This window comes from Ambystoma mexicanum, chromosome 4q, assembly GCF_040938575.1.
Source record: "Ambystoma mexicanum isolate Mex_15411 chromosome 4q, UKY_AmexF1_1, whole genome shotgun sequence".
NCBI classification, from domain to species: domain Eukaryota; kingdom Metazoa; phylum Chordata; class Amphibia; order Caudata; family Ambystomatidae; genus Ambystoma; species Ambystoma mexicanum.
In genome coordinates, this window is record NC_090928.1 from 255,319,600 (window position 1) to 255,332,412 (window position 12,813).

Genomic DNA, 12,813 nt, shown 5'->3' on the forward strand with positions numbered 1-12,813 from the left:
TGGTCACATCCCTCATTGAAGGTTTTTCAGAATTATTACTGTTGCAGGTTTCCCAACCTTAGTGGACACAAACATTTTAACACAAAGTCTGAATCCAAAGCACTCTTTGGCAATTAAGCGAAGACTACGAAGATCAGGGGTTTGGTGTAAGGTACAATTAACTAAAACAAGAGCTTGGCAAGCAAAAGATTATCTGCAAAGGTAACACTATTTAGCAACACTTACATTAAGTAAAAGATACTAAAAGATATGTTAAAGCAACAGATACACATATACATTCACAGCTTGGGACACAACCTGCACTTTAGAATTCACACAGTTTAAAGAGCAACACTGTGACAATAATATAAAGTAGGGAGAAAGATGTTACACAATATAACGCAGGTGTTATACTGGTGTGAAAACAACAGCACTTAAATACTAAGCTTAATGAGGCACAACCCTGTACTAGGAACATAGTTCGGCAATGTTCCAGGTAAGTAGCCAGGATTTTGAATAAGTCGGGGGAGTACGTAAGTATTTCAAAGTTCTCCCATAGAAAGCAATAAGGCTCAAATTTGTTGTAGTACAATAGTAAATATAATGAACGTGTAATGAAAAAATGTACGCTTCCGTAAAGGGAAGGGAAGCTACCTATCACAGTCATCCAGGAGGACAGGATACACCAAAATCCAGGCTGAGGTAGCTGAGTGGTAGGACTTTATGCACGTTTGAATGAATGGGTAACAGATTGTGTCAAATTAGTTATGTAACCCAGTCGCAGACCCCTGATCCAACAAACAGCAATCATATGTACTTTAGGGCAATTGGTGACAACTGGTCTTGCTGTTGGTTCCAGATTTTGAGGTACAGGATTTGCAGTTGCTGGGGACTCTTCACGTGCCAGCTCTGTCAGATGGGTAAGTGATTCTGCAGTTCTGGTCTCTGAAGCTACCTGCCAGACATGGATCACTAGCTATCTGGACTTGGCTGAGGGCCTATGTGATGAATGCCACAACATTGGAGAAACCCAGGACACCTCATGCACAATGGTCAGTTAAAGTGACCGCTGCAAAAAGACTGCCAGCAAAGAGATGTCTTCAAATGTCTTCACGTTCTTGCTCCTCCCTATCTCTGCACCCTTAATTTCTCTTTACATCCCCCCTCGCTCACTTCAATCTCAAACCCAGTTTCTATGCGACTCGGCTGCCACCTAGGAACTCGCACACGTGTTCAGGATAACGCAGACAAGTCTGCTATTGGGCATTCCCTCCTTCATTACCCACAGCTGCATTGGCTGGATCCTTGAAGCCTTGAGCATGCTGATGTTGAGTAGAGCAGTATTAGTCAAAGTTTTAGTTGCCAGTTTCTAGCCATGCTGCCATGAGGGGAAGGCTGCAACTTGCTAGGACATCCATGTATTGCCCAGTTTGCCACACCCGAGGCTCCCTTGCAGGGGCAGGTGCATTAGGTCTAAGTTGCCTGTTATGATTTACTGCCTTAGGCCTGGGCTGAGGTGCTTCGGTCCAGGGATTCCCTGATGTACCTCATCCAGGCCCAACATCAAATAGCATGTGGTGGCGTGCAGGCATCATGACCAACGCTATCCACCTTCCCCCCATACCACACCTAAACACACAGTATTATGGATGTTGCTTGAGGATGTAGTGCATGCAACGCATCACATTTTACACATTCTACCTGCTTAACTTTAGCCACGTCCCGAATGAACGATTCATCGTTAACAAATTTCATTAAGTTCTTCAGCTGGGTTAAGTCAGACAGGAACCCTTCTCCAATTCTCTATTGGGATGGGAAAAAGTACAAGCATCACACATCTGCCATATGTACAAATAAGTCTTCTCTCCACTTCTGCTTTTTAATGCCTTGGCAAAACACTACTAACAGCTCAATCCAGACGAATAAAAATGCATCACAGCACAGCAAGAGAAGAGAAAATTACTTACCTTTAGTAGTGTTCTTGCTGATGTATAAGAACTCTCTATCCCGAGGATTCATCATCATTTGCGATAGTACCAGGCACAGGCTGTGTCTTTGCATTTTGTCACAAACAAGGGGGCACCACAGTTCTTTCAATATGACTCTGTTGCAGTGACAATTGCGCCACTGCACCCAGAAGCGATGTCCAATATATTGAGGTTGTCATTCCCACTTGTCAGAGGCCAGAGGAATTTTGCCATGGTTATTAAGGAAAATAATGGTTGAAAGAAACTATAATAAATCACAGAAGGGGGAAGTGGGAGGTTTGATGAGGAGTTTGTAGGAGGAACATAATAGCCATCTGTAAAGACTGGAGGGGTTATCTGTACTATTACCCACTATATGGTTGGGGCAGTGGCACATAGGCACCCCAGCCAAGGCTCTCACTTGGTAACGTTGGGCGAGCAGCCAAGGCTGAGACTCAAGGGAGGTGATGCAGGCTGGTTCTTAGGTACAGTGAATCCCCAAGCACCACCCAAAGGAATGTCCATACACTATGTGATGCGCTAACACAGTTTATTTGTTAAAGGTTATTAAAGTTAGGTTGCTATATACATATAAATAAGACTCACTTTGTACTATGGCATTCTACTCAAATAGTTAACACAATATATACAGTAATATGTGGTACCATAGTTATTCTTAGTTAAGTAATAATGCACCCACTGGTACCAGTTATTAAAAAGCATTGACATTACTAAACACTGTTTAACCCCACAGACATACATGTAGAATGCAGGTAATACTTTAGAACACTGGCAGGATACTTTTCAGAGAAACAATGCAATTCTGTGTGGAGATATCCCCAACTGGGTAACCTGCAATATAAAGGAAGCTATACTTTGCTTTTGTATAAATGCCTAGTCCTTATGTGTTCATTAATTGTCGGATTTTGTTTCAACAGATCCTTCCACCCAAAGTACCGGGGAAGAAACGGAAGAGCCGGGCCCATGATTAATCTGGATGGACCCTGAGGGAGGCAGCCCCTCTTACTTGTCACAGTACCTTGGGTGCGTGGGAAGGCAAATTAGTGGAGTTTCTCAGCTTTACTCGATGAGCACCCTCAAGGATGGGCCCACTCTGGAAAAAGAAGTCACTGGGTCATTGCTGTTGAGCAGGAGCAGGGAATCAAGCAGAGTCGGAAAGGCTGCAGTGAAGGTTTGTCGCAGTGGTTTCTATGTTTGGGCTATGTCGGCTGTGAATGCTCCACGAAGCTGAAACTCACTGTGGACCTTGACAAGGCCTGCAAGGTGAGGATGAGTCCTTTGGTTTTCGTCGGTGAACCTACGGTGGTCTTCTTTTGATCAGTCCTTGAATCAGCACAGCAGCCTTTGGATTTCTTGAAAGGTTGCAGCTGCAGACTTCTTCCTATAACTGGATTCGGGAAACAAGCTTCCTAGCTTCTGACTTCTGGTTTCAACTTGCAGCATCTGACAAAGAGATAAGTGAGGGGTCTTCTCATATACACAAATCCCACAATTCACTAAGGCTGAGATAGACTCAGTCAGCCAATCACACACTAGTGCATTCATCATGCAGCACCCGACCAGGCAGACGGGCATTCAGGTAATTTACTCAAAGCCAGACACCCAAAACAGTGGATGTGTATTGGGGGCAACTCCCATCATTTCAGATCAAACACTGCATTCACTCCAATTTTAGACAGGGCTGGCTCAAGCAGACCACAGGCATTGTGACAGACAACCAAAACCAGACACCCACAACACAGAATGTGAACTGACTACCCTTTCCATTCATTCAAGTCTCACCCCTAGGCTGTACCCAAAACAACAGTGCCTGTGAAGGCACCTACCAGTCTAGCAGGGGCAGCCCAGAACTATATATGGTCCTTCTACCCAACATCCAATCAGAGCAAGGGAGACAAAGCCAGGGATTCTCGGGACTTTGAGAAACAGGACAGGAAGGCAGTGGCTGTAGCCATCTTACCTTTGTTTAGGAATCCATTGATTCCTTTGGCAGGGCCTGGGTGTCCCGAAATGGGGGAGACCCAGAGCTCCTGCGAAAACAGCATGTAGCTGCCACCAGACCATGCCCTGTTCTATGGGCAACACACAGGTGCTGCAAAAACACAGACTAGGGGTACCCCAACCCATGGGTGCCAAAGGGTATCCCATGGGTCTTTGTTCCCCAAGAATAAAAAATGAAGAGCTGCAGTGCTATGCGTCCAAACTGGACTCCTGTCTAGAACACATACAGAAAACACACACTAGGGGAGTAGTAGGACAAGGACGAGGAGGCCTTGTCCCTCCAAAGCATTTCCAGCATCACTCCATCAGAAAGACCATTGCATAATTTGTCTTTCTAATGTCACCATCTTCCCACACATCACTAATCCTTTGAAAAATAGCAGGGCAGTAAACTATTCAGGATGCCAAACTCTGGCCCTCATTATGAGTCCAGCGGTAAGTAGGACGCAAATTCCACCGGTGCAATTAGCACCCATTTTCTGGGACTCCCTAATTCTGCAGAGTGGTAAAAGTGGCAGTAATTCTATCACTTTTATCACTTACCGCCAAACTCGTAATGAGAGCCTTTAGCTTCTAATAGGTGTTTGACTGAAGTTTGGGTAAAAAAAAGCATTCAGGCTCTGAAACTAACACATTTGTGTTCCAACATCTAAATGCAATTGATTAGAGAGACAGAGCTGTACATGCTGACGTAGAAAAGGGAGTACCTGCTGGCTGACATAATTCTTTGTTGAATAATAGCGTTAAGTGCATGCGTTTGCGTGGTGAAGAGGAAGAGAGGTGAGAGGGCTCTGTACCTGTGGGAATGGACTACTCGAAAAAGTAAAGACTTCACAACAGATAGGTGCAGGCTCAGACGACTCAGGTGAATGCAGTTACATGTTAGTCAGAGCAACATGTAACTGACTGTGCACCATTCAAATGGCTTCTCAGATGAACATCATGTTATAGTATATATGTAGTAAAACAGTGATGGAGGAGATAGCTCTGTCTGGGTGGGACATAGTATGAGAGGCCTTCTCTGTTGTCCAATTATAAGGAGGAAAGGAATTGTGGTGAAGCAAGGTTTTTTCTCGACTCACACAGATAACTTACCTCTGAAACGCTGAGCAGTGAAGGGAGAGGAGCATCTTATCAAGCTGCCGGCATGGAGAGAGGAAAAACACTTCTCAGCTGCAGGAAAAATACTTCAGCCTCCCTTACCACTGACTAGCAGCAGCACTGAAATAGCGCAGTGGTAGAACTGATACCTCCCATGTAGAAGACCAGGGTTCCCTCATCAAGGACTATGGTTAAACTTATTTTAAATGTATGAAATAACGTCTACAACACAACAATGGCATGGGGAAATAAAATAAAACCTTCTTCCAGATAGCAAGAGAGCAATACCTACCATCTACCCAGGAGGAGAAAAACAGATAAACTGGAGCAGCAGAGAGTTCTTGGGACTCCTAATTGACTCAACTGTTATTCGAACTGACCAATAAGGGATGACCTACTCTGGGAAGATATAATGTATACACTACTTCCACCAGTGGTGAAGCCAGGCAGTTCAGCCAATCAGTATTCAGCTAGGGGGGAGGGGATGCTGAATGAAAGGAGAGCAAGCTCAGTTGCAAGTTGTCTCAGCTAGGGACTGGTTGCCTGTCTCGCTGGTTAAGGGAATGCAGTTGAGAAGACCCTGAAGCAGGGGAGGGAAGGCTGCCTTGTGCAGGTTACATATGATTTTAACGAATCACAAAACAACTAATGAATTTTTAATGAACCAAAAACACATAAAAGAAATAACAAATTATTAGTCTTTGTGGGGGGTTCACCCCCAAGCTCCCCCGTTTCTTTTTTATTCATATTTGTACCCCGCCCCAAGACTATTATTCCATTCCCCACTACATATAGTTTTAACAAATTCGTTATTTTTTTTTTAGGTGTTTTCAGTTAGTTAAAAATTCAATTAGTTATAATCACTTCATACCCCTTGTGCCTGGTAGCAGCCCTGCTGTGCTGAAGTGGGAAACCTGAGAGAACTCAGAGGGGGAGAAGAGGCCCACATCCCTCTAATCCAGAAGCCCAGAGAAGTTGGAAGAAAGGCAGCCCATGCTAGTCTCTGGAAAGGGCTAAGCAACCTAAAGTTCAAGAAGGGAGTCTTGGCGGCCTGATTACTCCTGGAGGGCAAGAGGCGAGAAGGGGTGAGCCCAGTACGATGGAGTCACGTAAGAGACTCATCCCTTTTGTTAACCTAAGAGAGGAGGCGTGAGAGTGAAGATACCCCAAGAGAGGGGAACAACAATGAAGGGACCCCAGATGAGGGGAAGAGAGTGAAGATAACCTGGAACAGGGATAAAAGAGAGAAACAAGAGAGAAATACCCTGAGTGGAGGGAAAGCATGTGTGAAGCCCTTGTGGGGAACAGAAATACTCTGGAGTGGGGTACACAAGAGAAAAGAGCACCCAGAGGTGTCAGTAGAAAGAAAGACTGAAATACCTCAAGTACGATTTTACTTGGAACTAAATTTGGAACATTTAGCCATTACAGCGGCACCTGAAGAACTTTATATCCAAGGGAGAAACTCTGAAACAGAAGCAGCAGTCAAGCATCTTTTTAGTCGCTAAACCCTTAAGATTTATGTGTGTTGCTTTTTCTATAAATGTGGTAGGCTACTATAGGATTTGGGCTAGGTATTTTATGTTTTGGATTCATCCTGACAAGCATATCCTATCCTTGAACATTTGAGTTTTAGAACAGGAAACTTAGCTCTTCCAGTTAATTTTCATTATTGTAGTTTGTTATTTTCTTTGAAGCTGGCCAAGAGATCGGACTAATTGTAAGTGAATGTAATACAGTTCCTTGAATTGAATGTCCCAGAGTCCGAGTCCTACTTCTGGTTTGCCAGAGTAAGCAGATGGGGACTGGCTCATTGAGAAATTGGAAGACTTACCAATAGGCCTGTTTCTCTTAGAAGTATATAGAGCCGGGGACGTCCCAGTTACAAGTCAGAAAGAGGCTGACTTTGCTTAGACTGTTCGGCATTTACCTATACGCTAGCCTACCTCACAGGGAAAGGAGTGACAGATGTGATGACTGAATGTGTGGGACAGAGAGAGCTAGAGTGCCCTGTATAATCTGGTATGCTGGAGTAGAGGTGAAGAGTGAGAAATATGGTAAAACCCCCACATTATTGCAACATTTGGAGTAGTGAGGAAGAACAAGGGGAAATTAATCAAGACTATGGCGAAGTGTAAAGCCATTCCCAAAAGGCAGCAATAATGGGAACCCTGCAGGCCTCAACAAATCCAGTGACATTTCAGAGTAAGCAGCATGTTATTGCTATTGCTCCAGACTTTCTGGATGGTCAGAGAAAGCTGACTTTTTAGATGTTACACCATTTCCCCAGAGGTTATTCTCTTTCTGGGAATGGATAGTGAGGGCTTTGTTCTGTTAGATGGAAAGAGCCACACAGCCCTGAATCTTCTGGTGTCAGGGGTAGGGCGGGTAAGCAGAAGTGGGCTGGCCTATGAGGGAAGCGCCTTACATCCAAGTAGGTGGCACAAAAGAACAGAACAACAGGATATGGTCACAGCATGTTTTAATTTATAACACAGCTCTTCAAACCACCTCAAACAGTGGCACCTCAGTTTACAACCTCTGGCCATCCTTGGCCTTAAGGGTTGAATGCACTGTGCTTCTCCATGTCCATCAGGTCATTCTGCTCAATAGTGGGCTTAGGGTGTTCCTGCAGCAGTCTGCTTTCAGTAACTATGGTCTTTACTCTTGGTATCAGGCTTATGGGGGTCCAGTACCCTTCTTCTTTGTTCCTGTAGATGTTGCAGTTTCCACTAGTAGTTGTTAATATAGGGCAAACATACTCATGCAGACCCACGTGGCTGGCTCTTCCACCATTGCCTCAGGAAACAAGAAAAGAGCATTGTTACCTCTCTCTCCAAGGGTTCTGGGCTTAACCCTTCTCAGCCCCTCTCTACTCCTGTTCTATTCCTGTCCCTACTTGACGCTGTCTCACATGCACATTCCGCCTTCCAACCAGGGCCCAATCCCTCCAGATCATAATCATTCCCCTACATCTTCAGGCCGTCTCAATATATGTGATGCTTACTTCAAATGCATTCATTCACAATATAATCCTATTGGTTTACCAGATTCAGAATCAGATTTAACCCAACTCTTCTATCTGATGCTGAAGTTGCTCTCCCTGAATCATGCATAGTTGGCAAAATAAAGAAATGTGCAACAAATGCACTAATGCAGCAGGCACACAAGGTCCAGGGGGTGTGACCAGCACAGCCAGCCTGTTGATCATTTTCTGTGCAGGCCATGGCTACATTTGAATTCTAACTCACCTGGAGGGGAGTTACTGATTAGAATGCATTTGCATGACATCACCACACCAGCTACCTTGAAATGTGCTGCTCTGAGTTATCAATTGTCTTCGGTGGGTTTTAAACTCAATTTTCCAATCTTTTCCAAAGGGCAAGAGTCGAGCAGAAAGGGCAGCTCCTTTGTCAATGCTGAAGCCCTCAGGTGCACACATTCTTTTTTATTTTATTTTTTTATTTTTATTGGTTTATTCAAACCTTTAAAAGACAACAAAATAACATTCTTCCCTCCCTCCCTCCCTCCCCCCTCCCTCCCTCCCTCCTCTTTCAATGGCAGTCCTGGACCATAGTCATTTATCATGAACAGATACTGGGTCATGTGCCTGCTGCAGAAGGTTTCTCAGCCTTACTCAAACCCAGATTTACTTTATCAGCATCCAGGCAGCTTTTTAACATTCGCAAAAAGTTTATTAGAGCAAATAAGACTGCTCTGTTATGCTCCTCAAAAAGTGCATTCCACCAGTATTCTGCACTCATGAACTGATGTTCGTTGATCATTTGCCAAAAGTGAATTCCTCTTTGTTGGTCAAATGATGGGCAAAACATTACCAGGTGTTTGAGAGTCTCCTTATTCTTGTTGCAAAATCTGCACACAGGGTCAAGGTCAGCATACTTCACCCAAGTACCCAAACGCTCTTTTGTTGTTAACATGTTTAGTCTAAAGCGCATGTACAGGGCTCTTGAGTATTGATCTGGCAAGCAAGTTAAATAAGTATGTCGCTGACCATATGCTTTTGTTTCTCCTGGGACCTCATGCATCAGTTTTGATTTTACTCTTAGATCACAGGTGTTTATCCAATCAGTTCTCCATATTTTCATCTTTGCAAGGTCTGGATTCTCTGTTAGCATTAACAGACTGATGTCGTACTCCTTCAAAAGATCCTGGCAGAGTAGATTCCATTCAAATAATATGGAGTGTACTTTGGCGCTGTCGGGCTTATGCAACACTCGGAATTGGGACACAGGAGCTTTCACCATCGTTTTTCTGAACAGGCTCAATAAGTTCCAAGTAACTCTTGCCTTGATCGAAGTAAGACCCAGCTCATACCTCAGGCAAACAGTTGAGGTGCCCTTTGGAAGCTGTAGAATTCGAGTACAAAAAATATTTTCAAGTGAGTTCCACAGATCACTTGGACAGCCAAACGCGTTTTCCCCACCATAGATTAAAGCTTGTACAACTTTTTGCTGGAAAAACGTGATGGTTGGTTTTGGTGCAAATTTTCCGAATTTTTTGTTTATCAATAGGGCCTGGCATGCCATCTGCCGGCACTTTCTTTTCACTGCTTCAACCCATGGCGCGTCGTTTCTACTGGCACTAATCTTCATGCCTAAGTATATCGAGTTCTTTACAGTTTGCAGATGATCGTTAGCAAGGTGCCAGCAAAACCTCTGTTTTCGTCCACTGGTTCCTTGTAGTATTTCAAAAATTAGGATTTCACATGTTTGTTTGTTAATTTGGAGTCCATTGGATGTCGTGTATGAGTCAAGGCAGTTCAATTTACGCTGGAGCCCTATAAGGGTCAAGTCTATCAAAATGAGGTCATCTGCATAGACCAAGTAGTCAATGGGCGAGCCATGAATTTTGGGAGGAAACGTGACTACACCATTAAATGCTTGATTTATGTCAGATATGAAAAGATTGAAAATAATTGCTGCCAACAGGCAGCCTTGTTTCACACCCTTGTGTGTACTGATGGGGGCAGACAGCGTACCTTTCTCATCCAGACGAATTTTGATGGATGTGTCCGTATGTAGGTCACAAATTGCGTCCACTAGGCTGTAAGGGCAATTCCATCTTATAAGTTTTTCCCACAAAATCTCCCTGTTTATACTGTCAAACGCTTGTGACAGGTCTATCAGGGCCAGATAGATCTTCGAGTTTGATCTAATTGCTTCCATCTTTAAGAGGTTCAGCAATAGCAGATTTAGACCACATCCTACCCCTTTTACAAAGCCAGCTTGTCTGGGATCTACGTGATCAGATTCTGTAGCCCATTTCAAAGTTTTTGTTGCAAGAGACTGGCATAGATCTTCCCTAATACGCACACATTCTGTTGCAGATCCTGTCCAACGTCGCCCAGCCCAGAAAGGGAGGAGAAAGCAAAAGTCTTCATGTCACCTACCGATAAGGCTGAATATATGAAGCTAGTGTTCCTGCTGGGCATGGTACATAGTACCCAGCATAGAAACATTAGAGGGTGATATAGGATCTCTGATTCACTTACTTTACTGATATGGTGCTTTTTTTAAAAACTGTGTTTATTGTCATTTCAAAGCAGTAAACAATACAAACAAGGAAGAACTACAACATAACAAGAGGCGAACGCCACCCGTCCCGCCACAGCCCCTTCTTTCATGCTAACATTTTTATTTTCATTATTTGCACCCAAATCCCCACAGTTTTGGCAAAGATACCAACTTAAACCGCAACCAACACCATAGCCATACTCTCAGTCCCAGTCCACAACTTCCTCAAATAACGACGACACGGCCAGGGTCTGCTGGTGGGCCGCCTGGGTGGGCTGCAAAGAGAAGAACAGCCCGTGACACCTGATCAACCGAAGAAGAGTCTTATGTATCCTTCATGGATATATAGCACCTAAAGGGCCCCTAGTAGTCCATAAGTTTGCTGCTAGATGGGAGTGTAAGGTTATATTGAGATTCCCAGCACTCACAGGTCGGCATGAAGTTAAGCCAATGGTGAAGCGTTGGAGCTGCGACTGCCCCCCAAGAACGAGCCACCAGAGTCCTGGCAGCAGCAGAGGCCATACCCAACAGCCGTTTCTCCCAGCGGGATCTGGATTCAAACAGGGTCAGCAGCCAAGCCTCGGGAATAGACTGAGCAGGGGATTCAAGCATGTTCGAAATAGCTTCTATAATACTCAACCAAAAAGAATGAACTTGGGGGCAAAGCCAGGCCACATGGTAAAAGTCTGCTGGGGACTGGTGACACCTTTTACACATCAGGGATTTAAGAGGAAACAGTTTATGTAACCCGAGAGGTGAATAATACGTTTGGTGAAGAAATTTAAAGTGGATTAGGCAGAATCTATTGTTGGATGAGATGGATTTAGTCTGGGAGCAAATCAAGGACCATTGGTCGTCTGTAAGTGTTTTCCCCAAGGCGCCCTCCCATCTGACATTGTATTGACCTGGGGGAGGGGCCCTAAGCGCCTGAGCCATACCATACATGTGGAGATCAGCTTCTTGGTGGAAGTTGGAGCTGTGGTGTATGTTAGTAATGGGGATATAGCAGGGGCCCTCTGGAAGTCTGGCCGACTGACCCTCATTACTTCTCGCAGACGGAAATAGAGAAGCTGTGTGAAGGGGGACCAGACCCCTCCTGACTTTATCTCATCCCAGGATATGAATTGGCCAGCAGGAACTATGTCGCCTAATGTATGGACCTGTAGATTTACAAAGTGTTGCTTAAAAAGGCCTTCATGCGTGAGTGGTTTACCTTGAACGTGGTATATGGCCATGGCAGGGGAGAACCAGCGTTCGGTCCATTTCGCAAGTATTCCCAAGAGCTAAGGGTGATGTTCAGCGGTTGTATTTCAGCCTTCGAGTGTTTCTCCCTAGCAGCCCACAAGACACCCCTGAGATCACCCGGACGGGTTATAGCCTTCTCAAGGCGCACATGGGGCAGATCAACCGAGGGGGTCCACCACCAGACAGCGTATTGAGCCTGGGCCACCAAGTAGTACAAAAAGAGATCAGGTACTTCTAGCCCCACCTGATTATATGGACGACACAGAAAGTCTAAAGAGACGCGAGGGCGACCACCCGCCCAGATAAGTTTGAGCATCATGCTCCGCACCCATTTTCAGAAGCGGCAGGAGACCATATCGGGATGTTATTAAAGATGTACAACAATTTAGGGAGGATCAACATCTTGGAAAACAGCAATATATGGGCAGCCTTCGAGATACGAAGATGCGCCCACGTGTCCACCCTGTGCTCCAAGTATTGTAAGGCGGCTAAGTAGGTTTCCTCGTATAGCCTGTGTGGAGAAGTGGACACCCGGATGCCTATGTAACGAATTCCCTGCGGGGACCACTTAAAGGCCTCTCCAACATCTTGCTGAGAAATCCCTGCGGTGAGTGGGAGAACCTCGGACTTAGACCAGTTAATTCGGAGGCCCGATAGAGCGCCAAAGTTGGTGATCCCTCCCACCACGGGTCGAGATTGGTTTTGGGGTGTTTGACGTAGATTAACAGATCATCAGCGTATAAAGAAACTATGGATGTGTGTGAACCAAGTGTTACCCCCCTGGTGGGCATGGTATTTTCTCAGGATGCACACCACTGGATCGATACCCAGGCTAAATAGGATGGGAGGAAAGGGGCAGCCCTGTCTGGTACCACGGGACGGGTGAATAGGGTCGGATTGGACACCATTAGTATATACCAAGGCGCATGGCACTGTGTAAAGCAGGCGGATCCAGTGAAGATACG

The 12,813-nt window shown here is 45.0% G+C and overlaps 1 protein-coding gene across 1 annotated transcript in view; it reads right to left on the reverse strand.

The window, feature by feature from the left end:
• The window catches only part of LOC138467651 (glycogen phosphorylase, brain form), a 760,591-nt gene that overhangs the window by 200,923 nt on the left and 546,855 nt on the right, over window positions 1–12,813 (reverse strand). The window contains exon 13 of the mRNA XM_069607828.1: window positions 1,681–1,782. Within this exon, the coding sequence (XP_069463929.1) occupies window positions 1,681–1,782 (102 nt within the window). The remainder of the gene's footprint in view (window positions 1–1,680; window positions 1,783–12,813) is intronic.